Source organism: Trachemys scripta, chromosome 4, assembly GCF_013100865.1.
Source record: "Trachemys scripta elegans isolate TJP31775 chromosome 4, CAS_Tse_1.0, whole genome shotgun sequence".
In the NCBI taxonomy this organism is placed as follows: domain Eukaryota; kingdom Metazoa; phylum Chordata; order Testudines; family Emydidae; genus Trachemys; species Trachemys scripta.
The window spans coordinates 128,064,554-128,085,820 of record NC_048301.1 but is presented as its reverse complement, the minus strand read 5'-3'; the positions used below and the strand labels follow the sequence as shown (position 1 = coordinate 128,085,820).

The window sequence follows — 21,267 nt, the reverse complement described above, 5'->3', positions numbered from 1 at the left end:
GGGGGGGGGGGGGGGGGGGGGGGGGGGGGGGGGGGGGGGGGGGGGGGCGGTGGAGGGAGAGATTACGTGAAGGATCCATGCGAGGAAATCTAGTGAATGGGTTATTTGCAGACAGCATCACATTGGTTAGTGTTGGTTCAGATGACAGGTAAAAAGAGGAGTAACAGTTCGCTGAAACAGCATACAGCCGTGGCTCAGTACAGAATCTAGAACAAGTGAGTGTGCACACCTCGGAGACAAGAGGTCTACAGCAGTCCAAGGATAAGAACGTTAAATATAAAAAGGCCTGGGGAGCGTCACATCGCCCCCAGAGATTCACAGTGCCGCAGCAAGGGGGGAAACGTGAAATGGCAGACGGCTTCCCGGATCCACATCTCAGACTCTCGCAGGTTCCAACCCTCTGCATCTCCCACCTCACAGGTATCTAACAGGTCATTCTCTCCGCATGTTACCCTTGTTTCCGAGTAAGGAGGATTCACAGTGTTCAGTAGTGATCAGATACAAAAGCTGTTTAGTCTACAGTATTCTAGTGCTGCTGCCTCTGGTGGTGTAGCCCCTAGAGGTGGAGCTCAGGGCCAGCAGCTGGAGGGAGAGGGAGTTTAGAACAGCAGACAGATCAATCGCAAAGGCACGGTTAGACTAGATGGACACAGGGTTGCTTTTTTAGAAGATAGTGGTCTCATACTTAGTGCTGAGGGTCCTCTTAGAATCCTGTTTGGGTTCAACAACCCAGGAGACACTGGCATGAGACTGGGAGTCTTGGTCCACTTCAGATGGCTCCAGCTGGAAAACAGTGGAGGGAAAGATAGTACGTTAGGCAACTTGCTCACCCGGAGAGTCAGGCCAGAGCTGGGGACATTCAAAAAGCATTCAGTGATGAGGGACACACCTCTACAAACAAAACACGGAGGGAAGCAGCTCCTACTCTGAGACTGGCGAGGAAACCTGATGGGATTTGGCCAGGTCTTCAGGCTAAAATCAGAAACATCTGTACTATACTACCCCAGGCTCTGAGCCAATCCACCCAGAGTTCTTTGTGGCTTGGTCCCATCTAAGTCTATTATTGACTGGGCCAGCCTGCCTAGTTTCACAAGTAACAGGAAAGCATCAGAGCTACACAAATGATCCTCCAGGGTGGGGACCCAGCTCCCTGCAGGTAGATTTCTCCTTTTATCTGATTTGCTCTCCTGGCCAAAGGACAGCTCTTCCTTCCCTCAGCCTCCTGATCTTCAAATGCGATACTGATGTTAATGGGCTCAGAAGCAGCATGTTCTGTGTTAGTGGGACACTAAAGGGCAGCGAGAGTTCCCAACACTCGGGATAAATATGATCAGCTCATCATTGAAGCTCATCTGTGCCCACACCTGAGGAACAAGAGAATGGGTAAGAAGGGAACAAACACAAAAAGCAATGAAGCAAGAGACAGGGCCACAGCAAAGACATGGGAAAGCAGGAGGGAGGCTTTCAAGAGAGCTGGGTCGCCTGCTCATAGCTAAGGAAGCTCAGGATTGTTCATCACGAAACAAGACAGCAAGAAAGGTAGAGACCTTAGCTCCTTGACTAACAGACTGCAGCGGCAGATAGGAGGGACGGTGTGTAGTACAGGTGTGACAGTAACAACAGCGACTATCGGGAGGGAGCGGCACCTGGGCAACGGGAGCAAGCAAAACACAGACAAAAAGGTGACATTAAAGGAAGGCAACAACCATCCCCAATACCCTGTCAAGTACGCTCCAGACCAGCCTCATCTCCTGGTTGCATTAACGGCTCTCTCAATGCAGGATACAAGTTAAGTGTCCAGCCCTATTGTCAGTTCTTCTCTGGGCTGTGCATGGCTGAGGTATTGCCCACACTAAATTCGCCCCCTCTGCCCCCAATAGATCTCCCACCATTGATAGTGCTGCTACCGTTCCACCGGTGGGACCTCGAGAGAAAGCAACGAGCCAGCAGTCATAAAACAACAACAACATCTACTGCCATGCTGTGTACTCAGCACATAACTACAGAATAAAGCTCCTGCAGCCTTGTGTACACTAGGGTTCCCGCCAACGCATAATAATCTTATTGGGCAGAAGAGCAGACAGGGAAATCTAAAACGTATTGCATGGGAGAGAGGGGGGGTGTCACTCCACTATCTACTGCGCTCACACCATGCAAAATACAATCAAAAAGCCACAAATCTGAAGCCAACTGCCCCAATCATACGTACTGCGGATTTCCTCACGCCGACTCTGGGTTTAGGCACCGGTTTGGAAGATTTCGTTTCTATCATTTCCGCTGCCGAAGCACCGGTGGGTTTTGATTTTTGGGCTTGGAGGGCCAGCTGATAGGCAACTTCAAACGCTTGTCCCAACGTCAGGATGATTTCATACGTCAGGTTCTTTGGAGAAACCACACGGAACAATTTCAGAGCACCACACTATGCTCACTAAGAAAATCCATGCAGTAGTGGCAAATAGAAAAGCTTCCCTTGGTGACAGAGCTTCCAAGCAGGGCCTAGAACAAGCACCATCCACAGGAAGGCCAGCTGCTAAGTGGAGGCTGAGTTGGGCCTTTGGACTCCACAGATGGTCCCATTCATCTTTGGTCCACAGTTGCAAACCCTGTATTATCTGTTGCAATAGCTATTCTGCATCAGCTGGCTTTGCCTCCCCGCATGCCTGGAGGGTTGATGCTGAGCAGAATTCGGAGCCTGCACAGCACATGTTTGCCCCCACTGGCATGCAGAACCATCTCCAAGCCCATTATTTTCCCTTCAACAGTATTTCACACTGAAAGGAGAAAGCCTCACACATTTTGCACAGGGAACATGCTTGAGAATACAAATGAGCTATGTGATAACATGCTCCGCCCTGCACCACATGTTAAAAGGCTCTTAAATCAGTCAGTTACACCGTATGTAATTGAGAACTTATCAGGGTTTTGTTCACAGCACATTCCCTGGGAGCAAAACCCACTTTTCCATTTTAGTCTGCATTGGAGACTTCAATAATGAAGCCAGACAAATGTTTTTATTGTCAATAGAGCTGAGAAAGGAAGAGGGTTATTTTGGTGCAGAAACAGGCAGAGAAGCACTAGAATGGGATTGGCTTTTTTTTTTTTATGGTTTCCATCTAAGCCTGGGCAATAGAACACTGAACACAGATATAACGAACCTGATATGCACCATGGTTATTCCAAATTAAAATATGCCACTGGTGACTTCTTTATTAGGGAGGCCAAATAAATGTTTAAAGACATTTTTCTATTACTGGGCTAGCGTGATACACTTCACTCCTGGGTGGGGCTCAGCGTGAAGTAAATTATGCTGCAGACGCTGACCTCTCTCAGACTGAAATGCAGATTACAAGCTACCCACAACAGTCAACTGGTAAACAACCAGTCCCACTTACACACGACGGGAGAGTTAGTGGGATTGATATGGGTTATGGGACATTACTACTATGGACAGGGCAAGCAAGACAGTAGGAGACAGCAATGGCAGTATGCAGTGAACTGGAAAGTAACAATCCTTTTGCTGTTGTCCGTACGCCCATGTGTTCCACCACTGCAACTGTTTATTGAAGGGTTAGCTGCATTGATAGGATCGGACACCACAGCCTGTACTGGGCAGAGTGAATTTGCTGGAGGTGACTGGTAAGATGCTCAGTAGAAAGTGGTGAAAAGAGCACATTTAAGGCCACTGTCTCCTTGGGAGGCTTCCCAAGTCTATATGGCAAAAAAAAAAAAAAAAAAAAAAAAAAAAAAAAACACACCACAAAAACAAAAAACAAACAAAAAACAGTGGTCCGGGTCATTTAAACTGGACAGACCCAGGCACGGCCTACACACAGGTTTGTCACTACACCTATTGTGGTGGGGGAAAGGGGGTGACTTTTCTTCTGAAATAGTCATGGTACAATCCCCCTAGCAAGGATGCTGTTACACTGGCATAAAGACTCTTATATGAGACAGCTGATGTCCATATGGGAAGGGGAATAAGCAATACCAGCATTAGGCACCCTAATGCCCATGTAGCTGCGGCCGTGCTAGGGGCTGCATTGGTATAGTTGAAGGAATACATGTGTGTAGACAAGGCCCGAATCCCTGGAGAATCACTGGAGGGAACAATCTTGTCCCAAAGGATGGGCTAGGAGCTAATGATTGTTTCCTCCCCCCCCCCCCCTTTGTCCAATTTCTCTGTGAAGAGCTTTAATACGACACCTGCTGCCAGAGATGACAGCGGAGGAACACGTATCATACATGGATTATCTACCAGTGCATAAGGATATGGCAAGAGCTGGAGAGGACAGCTCAGTGCTCTGGGCATGTTTGGAATAGCACTCCTTGGATTCACAGGTTCAAATCCCAGCAGTGTCCATTTGGCCCTTCCTCCTTGTAAGAAACAGACCCAGTTCCATGGCAGGGGTTTGCCCTAGTTTCTTGGGGAAATTCCCGCTGCGCCCCTGTTGTGCAGCAAGCTGGTCAGTGCCCTCCGCTCCCAGAGGCGTCTGCCACCTATGGATGGCTTGTGCAGCACTTTGTGACGCAAGGCATGGCAAGAACCCTTTCATGCACATGTGCCACTCACCACATCGACGGTGCTGAAGACATGGCAGTAGTGGTGGCTGGTCTGCAGGTCCTTGGTGATATAGGCGAACGTGCAGAGATCTTCGGGGTCCTGGGCCGCACAGGAGATGTTCCGGATTTCGTGCTCGGCGATAACATTCTACCAGAGTTAAACACAGGCAGCCAATTTTGTGGGATATATAGATAGTTGTATTGTCCCACACTATCTCCTCCTAGGGAACAACAGCCACCCTATCCAAGCTCAGCAAAGCACCTAGTTGAACACACGTAAGAGGGGGTGATGAGGGAATTCAGGTACAAATTGAGGGGAGGTCCTGGCTGTCCTTTCCAAGTGATCTTAGTGCTTGTAGGAAGGTTATTCTACTTCTGTCCATTCTAACAGAAAGGTTGACACAGGAACAGTTGATGCTTCCCATCACAGCAGGACTACATCGCCCAGGGCCATTTTTAAATCAACTCAGGGTTTTCACCATGTGTTACTACTACAGTGATCTGAAGACATTTGACAAACAGAGCAGCATATTGCAGACAAAGGGCAAACAGACAGATGGGAGATGCTGGGAATGAGGGAGGCCCTAGCTGCCCCAATCCTAGTCCCACAGCTTGTTGGAGTCAAAGGGAGGAATTAGAGAGGTGGTTTGGTTTCTCGGGGAGTAGCTCACAGCTAGCCCCAGAAAGCACAGAAAAAAAGGATATGGTATATTCTTAGTCTAAGGAGATATGTAAGAGCACCTCTCAAAGGGGGAAAACAGTATTCCCAGGTTGTGCAGCCATACAAGTGGTCAGCCAGCAGGGAGCGCTAGCAAAAACCATTAGATCCTCCTGCACCAGTAATGCTGTGTTCTTCTGCAGCACCTTCTGGTGAAAGTGCTTCAGAGTCCAGCACCAATAGTTAGTACCGCAAAACATCCCCATGCAATAGGCTGGACTTAATCTCAGTTTACAGACTACTGATGCAAGAGGCGGATTCTCCTGTGGCCAGGCTGGCTCCACAGGGCTAGCCAGAGCGTACTCATGTTTGTGGCTGTCTAGTCAGCTGATAGGACTTGAAGCCACATACGGCAGATGAGTGATGAGAAGGGGGCACATGCTGTCCTATCTGAACGCTACGCTGAGGGCATTCTAAGCATACCTTGTTAGAAGCATCTATGAACTTCACCCCTTTGTAAGTGATGGATAATATTATGGTTGGGATCTTCTTCATATGCTCCGTGGATTTCTGCAGAAATAAGAACACAGATGAACAGGTACAAATTAAACACTTCCTCCTTCAGTGGGACTCCACACCTCTCATTTGGGGTATTACTGGGAGGGATCTGAGTAGCCAGCAGAGTGACCGTCACAGGAGCGTGTGGAGCTCTCAGCGGGAATTTTTGCCTAGTGCTCCAGACCAGAAGAGGGACCCGTACACCTTATGCAGCAAAGACCCTCTTTCCCAGTGTTTGAAATCTGAAGGGGGGAGGGACAATTTGGTGATGTGCAGCCTTAGAGGAACAAAAATTACACTCCAAGGCTTTCACCAGCCATGCCAATGGCACCATTTCCACACACCAGGCCGGCCTTCCTCCTGAGCAGCCGCTTCAGCCCTGCACAGAGGGAGACTCCATGTGCACCCTCGGTCTCCACAAGCTGCACGCTCCACACCATCCATGCTTCTCCTGGCCGCCACCCACCTACCCTCATCTTTGCACAGGCATCCTGCGTCGACTCTGTCCCTCGCAGGTCTTTGATTAACATGGAGCCCAGATACTATTGGAAACAAGGAGAGGAAAGGATGCTGCTGTTAATTGGCTTCACTGAGCTTGGAAGCCTCAAAGGCCACTCCTGCCCCCAAAGCAACGTAGAGCAAACTGCTGAAAAATCACTTTCCCCATCACCCTCAAGGGAGAGAGGGTCACATGCAGGTCTGGGGGATCCTCTCACTCCCCTTGTTTACACCCTCCAGCAGTATTGTGGTTGTAGTCCCCATCCTCCCAGCAAAGTCGACTTGTCTGGACTCCTCCCAGAGCCAGTCACGACTGTAGACCAATGGCTAGTGCCCACTCCCTCCAAGGGACTGAGCCCAAGGCTCTGCACAGCAGTCCTAGCTAAGGCCAGGGATGGAGACCAGTGACTGAGCCAGGCTCCCCCAGGAGCAGAGTGCACACTCCACTGAGTTGGCAGAAAGGATCCTCACTACAAGTGCCATGGGGGAAAAGGGGCTGCAGAACCCCAGTGAGGGTGAGCGTAACCTTCCTGCAAGCTGAGAACTGAGCACAAACTCTAGAGGCCTCCTGGACGCAAGGAGCTGAAATCCACTTACGTTGGCCTCATACCCGCAGGATTCGAAGATGAGCTTCTCAGGCTGGTGTTGCCAATTCTGGACAGGCGCATACGGCGCAGCGAGACTTGGGGGCCTGAGAGTCAGTCTGGACTCACGATGCTCCTCCTGAGGGGACAAGCACAAGCGTAAAAGCCTCAGAGGACTCAACCAGACATCTAGCTCTGACGCACGCAGCACGCGAGACAGGAAGCCCCAGGGGAGAGCGTCCAACTAACACCAACGTGCTTCAAACAGGCAGCTATGGCAGCTTACGAAGGTGGAAGAGCCCAGTGGCCATTCTCTGCTCAGCTCTGGTTCGATTCTCAGTGCTGACAGCCCAGCAAGAGCATCAACCAACCAAACTAGGGGAATTCTTCAGAGGGCGTAGGACAGCCAGCATGCGCATCACTGATCTCATCCTCCCAACCCCAGCCAACTGCTATCTCATAATAGCTCCCAGGGTCCCCCAGACATCAGAGCACAAGGGAAAATGCACCCCAAGAAAAGCAAGTCCTATGTGCACGGGACTTCACGGGGTGGTCATGTCCCCACTTTACAGATGGGAGATGACGCCCAGAGGGGAAGTGACTTGCCCCGGGTCACAGAGCAGGTCAGTGCAGAGCCAGGAACAGAACCCAGGTGTTCCACTCTAACCACCAGGCCATGCTGCATCCCCTTCGCACTCTGAGCACCCTTCATCTAGCAGTCAGAGTGCTTCACTAACCCTATCTGGGGGACACAGGTTTGTCTCCCAGCCACACCGCCGGGGAGCTACGCAGGCTCCCGTGCAGAGGAACCCACAGGAAACAAGCTCGCTCTGACCTGTGCTTTGTATCTGTCGGCTCTGGGGTGAGAAGCAGCATCATGGCCACTGTCATGTCGCCTCTTCCCAGTATCCCCCGAAGGCAGCAAGAGCTCCGCAGACCTCCCCGTGTAGGAGTCAGTCTGGCTCAGCGGTGAGGAAGTCTGGGACATCAGATCCTGGCACTGGAGGCAGAGACAGAAACAGATCTAAAGACAACTGGCCTGAGTGGGCACATTCCACAATCCCTGCCTGCTAGCTACGGCGGTCGCTTTGTGTTTTTAAAGAGCACGTCTCCTTCTGGGACCAACTTTGCCAACGAAGAGCATGGAGGCCAGAGCATGGAGGCCAGAGCTGGGAGTGTTGCTGGTTTGACTAACCCCCTCCTAAAGCCACCTGTGGTTTGGAAGAGGAAAAGCAGTACAACGGAGGCAGCTAACAGGGTCTTCCCTGCAGAAGTCTCCTTTGTGATGCATTGGCCTGGCTCTGCCCTAAGGAACATGGGAAATCTCGCAGGTGCTGTAAGCCAGAGTCCAGCCATCTCAGGGGTACACCAGGGACATATTGTGGGAATGGGCAGTTAATTGATTTTGATACCAAACCACTAGACAGTTCTTTAACTCACCTATGTAGGCATGGCACTTCCCCAGCCACCACTAAGACTGTTGATTTAAAGTCAAGGATGGCCTAAAAGGTGGCCAACTTCTGGCGGCTGTCCAGGGTGCTGTGCAGAGACTGGGGTGGCTTGCTCAAAGGCGAGTGCAAACCAGCCTTGAATTCCAGACTAAAGCCACAAAGGATATTCAGCTGGGATGTGGGCAGCCCTTCCTTTCCAGGGGAGAAGTCTGGCACTGCAAACCCTACCTTGCCAATGCCTGCACAAAGGGCGTGCAAGACCCTAGAGTTAATGGGACCTGTGACTTCTGGCCCGGGTCTGCTCTTCTCTAGGACAATTTCCTTTGCTGTCTTCTGTGAAAGGCATCAGGTCACCAGACAAGTTCTCTCCTCAGCCTCACCCCACAATCGCTTAAGTTCTGACATGGCCTCACCGCTGCAGCATCGGACACTTTGCCACCTTTACTGTGTGTTTATTCTCACTAGAGGGCAGACATCCGTGGACTGACTTTTGGCCAGGATCAGCCTTGGGTCAAAGCACAAAAAAATGATGCATTTAAAGTGGCATCATAGAATTTACCAACCCAAAGACTGAGGCCCTAGATAGCACAGTGATAAGAGATCAATCCGAACGCCTTACAACGGCTGGCTATAATTGCGGGGAAGAGAGAGAGTTGCCCCGGTACGTGCCGATCCAGGGCCCAGAAGACAATGCAGGGAACTCAAGCTGGTGCTTGTGGGAGCTCACAGCTGCAACGCTCATTAGTTCCATTCAACACCCTCGCTTAATTTTCCATTGACATCCTTCCGTTCTGCAATGCCAGAATCGGGCTTTAGGAACTCGGCAGCTGTAGCATCAGGAAATGTTACAAATGGCCCCATTCTCTTCTACTGCCTCCCTACCCGGCATTTCAATCAGCTGACACTGTGCCAAGGCACTTCCTTCTATTCCTTCAGTCCTGTCCATCTCAAGAGGATGTTTCAGAGAATCTTGGATTCTCAGCTGGCTGCTTCCCATCTGGGCATTTGCTATCTACAAAGTCTGCGATTCAATGCTAGTGGAAGGTGCAGGATTCAGCGCCATGGGGACCAGAGTCCTCTCTGTATCCAAGCAAGTACAGGTTGAAATGACAAGACAGAGCTACACCCCTCCTCCCCACCACGTATTACATCCCCAGGCTGGAAGAACCAGCTCTGGGGGAGGGAAGGGGTCAGAGGAGAGGGAAGTCATCCTCATGCTCAGTTCTTGACCTAGGAGCACTGAAGGCCCTCTAGTGCCAAGTGTGATGGAGGGGTTTGTGCTATGGGCACTGTCCACAAGGAACCTGGACTGAGACCCAAGCAAATTTCACCCAGACCAAACAGCCATCAGAGGGCACCAACCTGGGCTGGAATAAAACCAGTGACCCGGAGTGGAAAGGATCCAAGACACAGGAGGCCTCCCTATTTGGTGTTTAGAAGAAGTGTTCCAAGAAAGCATTGAGGTCCTGAGCTTGTGATCACTGCCATGTATTGCCACAGACACCTTGGGAAGGCAGAAGCTGCGAGTCTACCCAACATGCCAAGCCCTCTACCCACAAGGTCAAAACTCACGTGTCTAGAAAGCATAACTGGCACCAAACCCCAGTCAGATGCCAGAACTGCTGCCCTTTCCAGGCCATGCCCCTCGGACCGGGTGCCTCTAGCTCCTCAACCCCCTCCTCAGCCACACACACGTATTAGGGACACTACTGCTACAAGCCCCCCTCAGGCCTCTGCTGCAGTTGTCAGGCCATTTAGAGAGGCAGTGCAGCCCACTGCCTCACTGTCTTGGACCCCAGAGCAGCAAGCTTTGCATGGGTCATTCATCTGGAAGTGCTGTTAGAATTAACTGCTACAAACACTGCACAGAAGTGGGATGGAGGGGAAGTTCTCATTGCCCCAAGTGTGTCCCAGTGACAGAGCCGATGCCGCGGATGTACTGATGCTTCTGATTAAAAATGCACTGGTTGTGATGTTTGCCTTAACCAGAGCTCCTGTTTGAACTCTATCAGCTCTTCCAAGCTTGTACTTATGTCTCCAGACCTTAAAAAGCAACCAAGTTCAACTAGATGCAAACGGCTACAACCCTGCTTACAGCCAGTCTTCGACATGGAATCTGCATGAACAGCACAGTGTGTGAAATATTCCAGGTATTGCTACACATACCCACTTGGAGGAGTACTGCTTAGCTTAAATGCACTCTCTCCCCATACACAAAGCCAGAGGTGCTGCTCCCAACCCCCAATCGCAAGTTCCAATTTTTTCCCCCAAAGTAACCAGTGGAAAAAAATTCAGAAGGCAATTTAATTGACATTTGAGAGCTAGGAAGAACATGCAGCCCTTGTCTGAGCATCTCTAGTGGGTCATTTTGCTTTTTATAATGAAGGTTAAAGTGTCTAGGTTGGAAACCTACTTAAAAAAAAAAAAAAAAAAAAAACACACTGATGCACGTCTCTGAAACCACTCTGGAAATTTACTACCCACAGTAAATATTTCAAACAAGTTAACTTATAAAATATTGACACAGAGCAAGGTTATTTTTGTGGCACCTTTTAACTAACTCTCCTCGGAGAAATTCAAGTGCTTTCGAGAGAGAATGAGGCTCAGAGAGAAAGGGCGAGCATGTTCTCGCTTTCCCATCTGTGCCTGGATTCCCATCTGGAAATCTTTTGTAACACCTGAGCTCTCAGTGAGCACATTCCCCCGGTCTCAGATCCCCAGAGGTCTCAGTTGTTTATCAAAAAGGAGATTTCTGAGGCAGACTTGATTTTAGTTTCTTAAAAAGAAAGAGGCGAGCCAGCACAGAAGAAAACATCCTGGCAGTGGCTGACAGTGCTCCATGCAGATGTATCAATCAGGCAGCCAGCAACACAAACAATGACTCACCCTCAGCTGTGAGAACCGCGGTGGTTTCTGGGGTGGCTCCTCGTACGGTCTGTCCGCCAAGGAGGCAATGATTCGCTTCCGATGGCCAAGCAAATTCACCTTCAGCACCTGGAGCCAAAGGGGAAGGTTAGCTCAGTTCAAGGAGGGTGGGCAAGGATTTCGGTATCCCCCTGAGCATGTTGTGCAGTTTTGTATCTTCTTCTAGTCAAACTAATAGCTGTCAGTTTTCAGCGGAGAATGGGAATTGCCCCACTGCCGGGCCTCCCCTCGTCACCGTGTTTGCGGATACTGTTCAGCATCTCTGCTGTACAGCTTAGTATCATTTCTTGTCAGTTTCATCCCAAAGCAGAGGAATTTGGTACAGCATGAAATATACTCCTCCTCCTAATTTAGCACATATGCACAGCTCCACATTGGCAAGCTGCTGCGTAAATAGGACCTAATCCATCAGCCCCCATGCACTGCCTTGTGAGATCGGTCAGCATTAACCCCAGGTAACAGCTGAGGAAACCGACGCATCCGAAGTCACACACAAGTTAGCATCACAGTTGATATTAGAGCAGAGCTGTTGCTTGTTTTCAACCCCAAACTTAAGCCACTAGAACATGCAGCCTGGTACCCCAACTGCATACAAATAACTACTGTTTACTTTTTCAGGGTGCAAACCCTAAAGAACAATCACTGCAGTTGACAGGTTACATTTTAATTAGACAAAAGACAAAGGGCTGTTTTAAACGCAGGGCCATGCAAGAATCAATCACATGAAACAGCGACAGAGAAAGGAAAGGAATCAGAATAGACCCATTACAATTGGTACCCTCTCATTCACACCAAAGAACGGTTCTACGTATTCACAAGCTCTCCCTGAGTTAAGACATACTCAAGCATTTTTCTAGTCCACGAGTATTTGGAATGAAGGTGCTGGGGCACAGAATCATCCTACACAGGCACGGATTCTCCCTGCACCTTTGTCTTTGAAGAGTGTTATGACATTGCTGCACTGGGTCTAACAAACCTCTCTGCAAGTCGTACCCGTCTGGAGGGAACCTGTGCAGGGTTAATAGCAAATGCAAAGCCAGTACCTACATTTACTATTTCAAGCTCCCAGAGGTTTTTCACAGTATCAATAGAGCTGTAGCCACTTGACAGGAAGGACTGAATGTAGTCCTGCAGCCCCAAAGAGTCAAGCCAAGCAGGAACTGAAGGCTGGCTGTTCCCATCGCAACCCAGAGATTTCACCTAAAAATGGACAAGACAAGAAAGGGTTAAAAAGCCTCTGGGATTCCAAACAGCTCAGATTCCAAAACCCACAATGGCTACAATTAAAGCCCCATGTAACTAAAGAATTATAATGGGGATTTGTACAGTGACTTCCACATGAAGATCTCAAAGCATTTTGTAAGAACCAAGTAGGCCTCAACCCTGGAGCCAGGTAAGCATTTCTCCCATTAACAGGCGGGCAACCAAGGCACCAAGGTTCACCAACATGCCCAAGGATGCACAGTGAGAAAAATCGAGAAAGAATCCAGGAATCCCAACTCCGAGTCCCGTGCTGTGTTCACTGGATAGCATTCCCTCCCTTCCGCATTTACCCTTTAAAGCACAGAACCGCACAGCGGCCCAGGGGGAATACGTTCATAAGTTGTAAGTGTCTTTAGAATGTAATGAAGCTCGCATGCCAGTCAGTTGTCTATTTGGCTGTGTACTTTGGGCGGAGGTGCTTTTCCCGAAGCAGGACAGTCACGAGAGCACAGCTTTCCTCTCCCACCCCTGGCTCTAGCCTGAGAAACTGATTTTTCTTGCCAAAGAGGACCTTAAGGTCTGTGCGCTTCAGGAGTAATTGGGCAGCTGGGTCCAGCAGGGGGGAGGGAGAGGCACAATCCAACACATGTGCGCACTTGGAGAAAGCTGCCAGAAAAAGGAGACCCAGGGGACTGTTCCGAATACCAGAGGCTGGAAGGAAAATCTCTTGTTGGTCAATTTAATGCTCAGAAAAGTTGCTGTTTTAAATAGCCCTAGAGGATGGAGTCCCCCGATTATCAGGTGACAGACAGCAGAAGGACAGGCCCTCTCTCTGGCTTCCCCATCAAACAACCTTAGTCCTGACTGGGACGTGCACTGCAGAACTGAGTGCCATCTCCACGGCCCATTCAGTCCTTAGCATCGCTACTGAAAGCATCATAAAGGCAGCAGGAAGTGCCAAAAGTGCTGGTGGTTTTCTGATGTGGCAACTGCCCACTAGCAACTAGACAAACCCCCTCTGAACCCCACTCCTGAAGTCACTTCACAGCAATGACAAGGGACTAGTGTGGCGATCCAGCAGCGCACTGGCTAGCTTCAGCACCAATACCAAGCCCCGCTCCAAAGTAACTGGAGACAGGAACTGGCTGGTGGAAGAAGTGGGAACGTTCTCATCTATTTACATGGCTGTTCACATCCTACCCATCTCGCAGCTGACCAGGTCCGTCTGCCCTTTGTGACCGCACCCCAAAAAGCACGTCAGAGGAGACTGCTAAGTTCTCCCTTCAACTCTTGGGTATATTTTCCTCTGACAAATGGAGCTGGAGAGTCGCTCCACTGAACACATGCCATTTATTTCATTTATGCACTAGCAGGAGGCACCCTGCTGTCCGCAGCCTGAATGACGCTGTTCCAAGTGCCTGAAATAGCCTCATTACATGCCGTTGGCACAGATAAGGTAGCGTCCAATTTTGCAACACAGCCCCTGGCAGAGGCCTGAGAAATCAGGTGCAAGAAGAAGACTGCTTTGTTTCAGCACTTGAGCCAGGTTAGTGTATTAGCGCTAATTCAAGCTGGGTCACAGGACCGTTGGCTGTAACTGGAAGTACTGCCGTGAGGTTATATCGGGCACTTGCTGAGTGGGAGAGAGAAGGGTGGCAGGCAAACTGAGGGCAGCCATAGATTTCACTGGCCATAACAAATACCAGAGCAATTAGACTTCAGTGCAGCTGGAGAAAGCTTTGGAAGAGCCGAAAGCTGAGTGAAGTTCTTCATGCTCCTGTCTACGTTTGCCGTTTGGGGCTCTGGCTGCAAGTGGCAGTACCCCAAAAATAGGATGCTCAAAAAGCCATCTCTGGAATACCAGTGACCACGCTAGTACTTCCTGCCAGGAGCGATGCCTTGTACATCCCTAGCATTAGGGGACTCTACTCGAGTCCTTAATGCAAGCTCTCCACAAGCCTTGTTGTTCTTGCACCGTATGAACACAGAGCAAAGCTCTCAGCGACCAGAGAGAGAAGCAGAGTTCCTCCCAATGAAGCGTGGTGCTCTCCGACATGCCTGCATAGCCTGCAGGATTCGCAGCTGCGGTTCTAAGGAGCCTGGTGTCCCGGAGCCGTCACTCAGCCCTGTAAGCCACATTCTTCTGGTGGCTCCCTACAGTCCAGATGCACCAGTTCATACCCAGTCAGCTCAGCAGAAAAAGAAGCCTCTGCTTCTCCACAAGCTTAAAACCCAAGTACTGTCCCCCTACTGGCCATTCCCATCTCTGGTGTGGGATGCTCTAGTGATATGGTCATAAGCCCTCTTCTCGATGGCACTCTCCCAGAGAGTAGCTCTTCAAATAGCCAGGGACTGTATCTACAGAGGAATGGCTGTGGTTACATGCTTTGTTTACTGCACGTGGCCCTCTGCACCACAGCCATGCAATTTGAGAGTTGCTAGCTCCATCAACCCGCTCCCCACCTGTGCTGCAGCAACGCAGCGATTAATACAACTGTCACCTTGGGAAGGGGACGTGCAGCCTGGAGAAGTTTCCTGCGGTGCTGCGGGTCGCTAATCCCGATCTCCCGAAGGTCCTGATCTTCCATCACGTTACAGCCCTGTGGAAACAGAATGAGAGAGAGAGATGTGGCAGCAGAGTGCAGCGGCAGCAGGACCAGTTGCTGAAGTAGGAACAAATGTATGTTATAGCTACCTTCCCCCACCCTTCCTACTCTGCTCCCAGGTGAGAAAAGGGAGGCCGCTCTGCACCAGGGGAATATGCATGATGCTTCACGGGATTGACTCCACCAGGGGGCAGAGCAATAAAATGCTCTGACTAAGCACGCTTCATCTCTAGCCCCTTCACTCCATGGAGCCACTTGACAACAACATCTGCAGGTTTCAGTTATATTTCCATAAGGTGTCTCTCCCAGGCTGATACCCATGACATCTTGTAGCAGCTGGCACTCAAAAGCCATGCTGTAGCTCTTCAGTGCCCTCCCAGGATGCCCCCATGAGGAACGGGGAATTCCACAGACAGCTTCCCCTCCAGTGGGTTTCTCAGCTTCACATACTTACCATGGGGCCCACCACCTGCTGTAAGCAGACAGCCTAGGCAGAAGTGAAACAAGTCACCAGGTGTATTGATGGGTTAATTGTGGAGTGTGCAGTGTGCTTGCTGAAGGAATTAAGGAATGAATGCAGCTACCCCCTCCCTTCTCTCACTCAGTTTGTTCCATGGTATCTCTTTGCAGCCAATAGATTTCAGGACACTGATATAAGGGACCTTCCTCTCTCCTATGTAGATGCTTTAATCAGCCATTCCTTTGATCATGGTTTAGCAATTCAAATCGCCCTACTGCATAAACAATCCCCTTTTGCGTATAAACAGAACCGCTGCACGCTGACAGGCAGGAGATGCTTGTCTCTGCCTAGGCTCCCTTGAGAACCAAAGAGAATAAATTGAATTTATTTTAGCGAGAGCTGGAGATCCAGGGAAGGTCAGTATCTCTGTAATCTATCATCCGTCTCCATGGGGACAGAGGCAATCCAGCCCTCTCCAGTGCAGAGGCTTTCATCATTAGATGCTGCTTTACAAAACTCATTATCTCGGTGTGAAGCAGGAATGAATGCGAGAGTGAGCACATGCAGACTGCGCTTCCTTCACTGATCAGAAACTACATGCCTGTCGGTATCCCGTTAGACCCACAGCATGCAGATGTAAGGCCAGATGTATCTCCCCCCACCCGCCCCCATCAGTGATATAGCCATACTTTAACAGCTACTTGACGATCCATATCCAGTTAACACCACTAACCCGTATTGCAATAGTGTCCCAATCAAAGTCAGTCCCCCATTACGCTAGGTGCTGTACACCACTGTATACCTGGAGAGCCCAACTTCAGCTGCAGACATGCCCTCCCCATTCTTGAGCTGGCCACAGATTAAAGGTAAACTGCCAGGTCTTGGCTATTGTGGAGTTCGTTTTTATAAAAGAAATCTAGCTCAAGTTGGCTGCAGTGTCGCTGAAAGTGTCCCATGACAAGAGGGGTTCACGCAGTGCTGGGAACTGTAAGGGAAAGAGGGACTGAAAAGCCTAGTCAAAGCAGGAATAAAAATAGGTAATTTAGAGCCTCTTCCTTCTCTCATCCTTTAGGGGAACTATTTTCACAGTGGAAGGATACGTGGCATAGCACCACCATTTAAAAAGAATTAAACAAAATGTAAATGTAGCAAGTCACTCAGTGTGTATTAGCAGGTTACAGGTGCTGACGGTACTCAACCCTTCAACGCATCCGCAGCATACGGCAATACCCTACAAGTGTATGCTCCGGGATGGGGTGTTTATCAAAGGGACCCTCTCCCCCTTCATTAGTCTAGAGCATATTTTAGGGGCCTGTAGGGTATCAGTGCGTGCACACGCACAGGCAGATTTCTTCCAGGCTGAGCTGACTGATCTTTGCTTTAAAAACTAAACTCACCAAGCACCCTTGAAGCAGCTGCAATACTTGAATACCTGGGAGCCGAGTGACAGTCGGCAGCTCTTGTGGCAGTGGCCAGTTTTCCTCTCACACGACATGGCAGCAGTCATTGGTGCTGCATGACGAAGATTACCAGCCCCCTCCCCACGTACCCCGCTCATGACAGCGGAGAATCCTGACAGCTGCAGGAGCGCCCCCAGCCTTCGCTTTGCCCAGCACAAAGTGCAGCAGGCCCTACCCTTGAAAGAGGAGCTATTCCTTTCAATGGGAGATCAGCACTTAAAGGAACAGAGGGAATGCTTTGAAGAGCATGCGCAGTACAATGTATTTTGGAGCATTCCCCTCTGGTCAGGCTGCAGAGAATTATTTAACTAAAAACAATGGTAGCAGATTATGTCACCGAGTGACTGGAAAACAGGGCTCCCCGGTTCAACACTTGCAGTACAGGAGTCAGAAAGGCAGATAAACACCTTCCCCGCGCCATCTACAGCGGAGAGAAAGCACTAACGCTTCAGGAAATACAGGCGCAGTAGGTCTCTGCAGAAGAGAGTGAAGTTGATAGCCACAGTACCAGAGCCCTTGTGTGCGAGCGCTGTTTGAAACAGTGGAAAGAGCTTGGCACAAAGAGCCTCTAGCTTAGCAGGGCCATTCCTTCCATGCTTTTCAAAAGGTCAGTTTTTAAAGGCACTGAGGAATTCAGCTCCATGGTACCAGCTGCTGCTTCCAATCTGGAGGAGTTCTCATGCCTGCCTTTGTAGGGTTTCACCTCAGAAAGAGAGATCAATGGTACAGCAGGCATGCGAAGGGGTAGTGAGCAGTCAGTGTAGGCAAGCTTTTTCTTTTTAAAGCTAGCTACTCTTCGCAAATCTAACAGACACCAAAGAGACTGCAACAAGGGCTCACTGGAGCACTTTGGTTTGATTGTTTGGTAACGGAGAGCACAACAGGAAGCACTTCAGGAAACCCTTCAAAAGGTTACAAACATGCTGGCTTCTATGCAAAAGAATAAATAGACAAATCAGACCTCAAGAATCATAACATGCAAAAACCAGTCAGAGAACACTTCAACCTCCCTGGACACACAACAACAGACCTAAAGGTGGCAATTCTTCAACAAAAAAACCTTCAAAAAACAGACTCCAATGAGAAACTGCAGAACTGGAATTCATTTGCAAACTGGACACCATCAAATTAGACCTGAACAAAGACTGGGAGTGGATGGGTCATTACAAGAACTAAAAACTAATTTCCCCATGCTAATTTTCCCCTACTGTTACTCACACCTTCTTGTCAACTGTTTGAAATGGGCCACCCTGATTACCACTACAAAAGTGATACTTCCCCTTTTGATAATAGCCCACTTTAATTGAATTGTCTCGTTAGAATCGGTAAGGCAACTCCCATCTTTTCATGTACTATGTATATATATATCTTCCTCCTGTATTTTCCACTCCATGCATCTGATGAAATGGGTTCAATCCCACGAAACCTTACGCCCAAATAAATTTGTTTGTCTCTAAGGTGCCACAAGTACTCCTCTTTTTTTATGCTGGCTTCTGTATAGCGAACAGTTGTCTTGTAAAACATACATAACCCTGTCAAAAGGAAAGAAAGGCCCTTCAGGAATTTAATCTCCTACAGTCTCCACTGGGATACAAGAGCAGCAACGGGGTGGGAAACAATCAAAGCTCTATGAGAATAGTAGGCTGGGGAGCCATATAATTTGCGCCAGCTGGGGGAATTGAGAGGGAAACAAGGTTAAGTATTAGCAGCATTGGACACCTCTTAGGGCAACCAGGTTTTGCTCTCATGGGCAGCAGTTACACCCAGCTTTGTGAACGGCTATGGCCTACAACTAAAACGTACCCAACACTGTTCCCACCCACATGTGGGGTGAGAGTCTGTGCCGTGTCTCGGGGGGGGAGGGAGTAGGAAGCTGAGGGATCTTTAAGACACCGTTGCACCTGTCTGAGCTGGGCTGGAGCAGCCTCCTGGTGCTGTCTGGAATCTCCCCAGCCCAGCCAGGAATGGGGCCTTTAGGGTCCTTTGCATGGCATCAAAGGATTGGAGCCAGGGTGAGGATCTCGCTCTTGGGGTTTCTCAAAGCTTATAGAGGGACAGAGGAGGTCAGTTGGCTTACCTGAGTTCACACAGCAAGCTGGTGTCAGAGCCAGGATTCAAACTCAGGAGTTCCTGGCTCCCAGTACCATGCTCAGTCCTCTCTAGCCCAACACTGGGGCAAGACTCTTTATTTCGGCCATCAAGAATTCAGTGCCACTGTTGCAAGCTGCACGCATGCACGCACACACTCCCCAGGACGTGGTTTACAGGGTACCAAACCTTTTCCAAGTGACATTAACTCAAGCAGCAGGAAGAGCTATTTGGGCCCGAATGAATGAAACAAGGGCGATGGTTGCACTTGTTTTGTTTTAATGTAGATGTAGACCTTATTTACATTTTGAATCATGCTCATTTCAAAAGACAGAGCACATTTCCAGTCTCTCAACAGCTGTCTAAGCACAGGGCTGGTAGCCAATAGTTCTGCTGTGAACACTTGCCTTACGCAGAAGATTCCCAAGCGAGGGCTGAGCCCAAGAGGCAATGGATTTGCCCCTTCTTGCTGGAGCAGGCTTAGGAACGTTGGGTTGGCCCTCAAGCCAAGCATGAGCATAAAGCCAAGCCAAGCATGTTTTATGAACCATGCTGGTTTCTCCTCACCATCTCTCATTTTTATGCATTGCATTAAAATCCCTCAGGGCCCATCTGCATACTAAGGGGACTTAACAAGTAGAGAGCGTAAGAGCTTCCAATCAATCATTATGGTCTTTCCTGTAAGTGATACGCAGCTTCGAGGAGTGTCCTTTAAACCCATCCAGATTCCATCTCTAATAAAAAATAATCTGCCATTAAAGGAAATTAAACACAAAGACTAAAAATCTTAACCTTTTGCCAACCAAATGAATGAGCTGCTCCTCTTCAGTCTCCCAACTGTCCATGGTAATGCGTTATCCACAGGAACATTCTGTCAAGATACACAGCTGTTGCCTTCATGTTCACCTGCCTGACCTTCCCCCAATTCCTTTCCATGGTTTCTAATCCACCCATGCTCATGTCTCCCATACGGCTCTGTCACAGCTTGTGCCCTGCCTTCTCCTGATCTGTACAATCCTTCTGCTTCACTCTCCCCTGAAAAGCCCATCCCCCCAACCCAGGTTCACACCCTACATACAAGTCCTCTGAGCACCTCTGGAGAAAGTCCTGTGACCACACTTCCTCCACTATAAATTTATTCTCCTTAAGTTCCGCCACATTCCTTACTGTGTTTCTGTCTTCACTGTTTCCCATAAGCCCAACAACTTGATCCCTACTAAAGCCCTCCCTGAGTAAGATTCACCCAAGGACACCAGAGAGACATTCAACAACCTCAGCTGTGACTTCCCTCTTCCCCCTCTGGCATACTCATCACCTTCTTCCAGGTCACCCACAAAGCTTCTCACTTGTTCTTGAATCCCTTTCCCTCATTCCCTTCCTTTCTCTGTGTATTCTCTCCTTCTCCAGCTCAATTCAGTTTATGAGGAATCCAGTAAACTTCATGACTAAACCAATCAGGTTTTTTTTGCACAGAGGAAGGCTTGTACAGAAGCAAAACTGGACCCAGTAGTTCACAAGGCAAAAAAGCACAAACAGTTTATTTACAAGGGGCATTTCTAAGCCTAATGCTAGAGACAACCATCTTATTAAAAAGTAATGCTATTTCTTACACTAACTATACAGAAATCCTATTTACAATTACTATTTAAGTGGGTTGGGAAATTATCAGAAAAAAACCCTGAGGATTAACGTTACTTTTTAGCAATGAGACACCTTATCCAGGGCCTTCCATCTTCAAAGCACCTGATAATATTCACTATGCTCCTGTCCAACAGGTAAGCATCACACCTGTGTTACAGAAGAAGAGGTTCTTCCACTGCGGTCACAGGTAAATGGCCTGACTCCCTTTCAGCGGAACAAATTGTGCAAGTGACTTGCCAAACACCACACAGCAAATGGCTGTATGAGTCTCCCCTCGATCCCAACCCTGTGCTCAACCCACTACAGCTAGTTCTTTCAAGGACTGTTCTAGACCATTACTGGACAAGTTTGGGAATAGTCACTTTCACAGGGCTCTTGCATTGCTCTGACTGTTCCCACTGCCCACCGAGCGAGCTCCCTCCAGCAGCAGGCCCAGAAATGCCAATTATAATAAAAAACTTCTAGAAAACCCACACTTCAGACTTGATTCCTGGTAACATGTCCTTCTTACCTCGTGAACTTCTCCAGGCTGTGACACACAAACCGTTCAATGTTGCACATGGACCCTAACATGC

At 49.2% G+C, this 21,267-nt stretch overlaps 1 protein-coding gene across 7 annotated transcripts in view; it reads right to left on the bottom strand.

Annotated features, from left to right (window-relative positions):
- ANKS1A (ankyrin repeat and sterile alpha motif domain containing 1A) overlaps nt 1-21,267 on the bottom strand; it is a 156,981-nt gene that overhangs the window by 6,239 nt on the left and 129,475 nt on the right. For 3 of the 7 annotated variants that reach the window (XM_034767432.1, XM_034767434.1, XM_034767438.1), the window contains 11 exons: nt 14,939-15,037; nt 12,282-12,434; nt 11,196-11,303; nt 7,694-7,858; nt 6,872-6,997; nt 6,247-6,318; nt 5,702-5,788; nt 4,571-4,708; nt 2,210-2,380; nt 1,548-1,646; nt 35-783 (listed from right to left, as the gene is read on the bottom strand). In XM_034767432.1, coding sequence (XP_034623323.1) covers nt 664-783; nt 1,548-1,646; nt 2,210-2,380; nt 4,571-4,708; nt 5,702-5,788; nt 6,247-6,318; nt 6,872-6,997; nt 7,694-7,858; nt 11,196-11,303; nt 12,282-12,434; nt 14,939-15,037 — 1,338 coding nt within the window. In that variant the 3' untranslated portion in view covers nt 35-663. Of the gene's footprint in view, nt 1-34; nt 784-1,547; nt 1,647-2,209; nt 2,381-4,570; nt 4,709-5,701; nt 5,789-6,246; nt 6,319-6,871; nt 6,998-7,693; nt 7,859-11,195; nt 11,304-12,281; nt 12,435-14,938; nt 15,038-21,267 lie in introns of those variants that run through there. The other 4 variants (XM_034767435.1, XM_034767439.1, XM_034767433.1 and 1 more) reach the window with 3 other exon arrangements.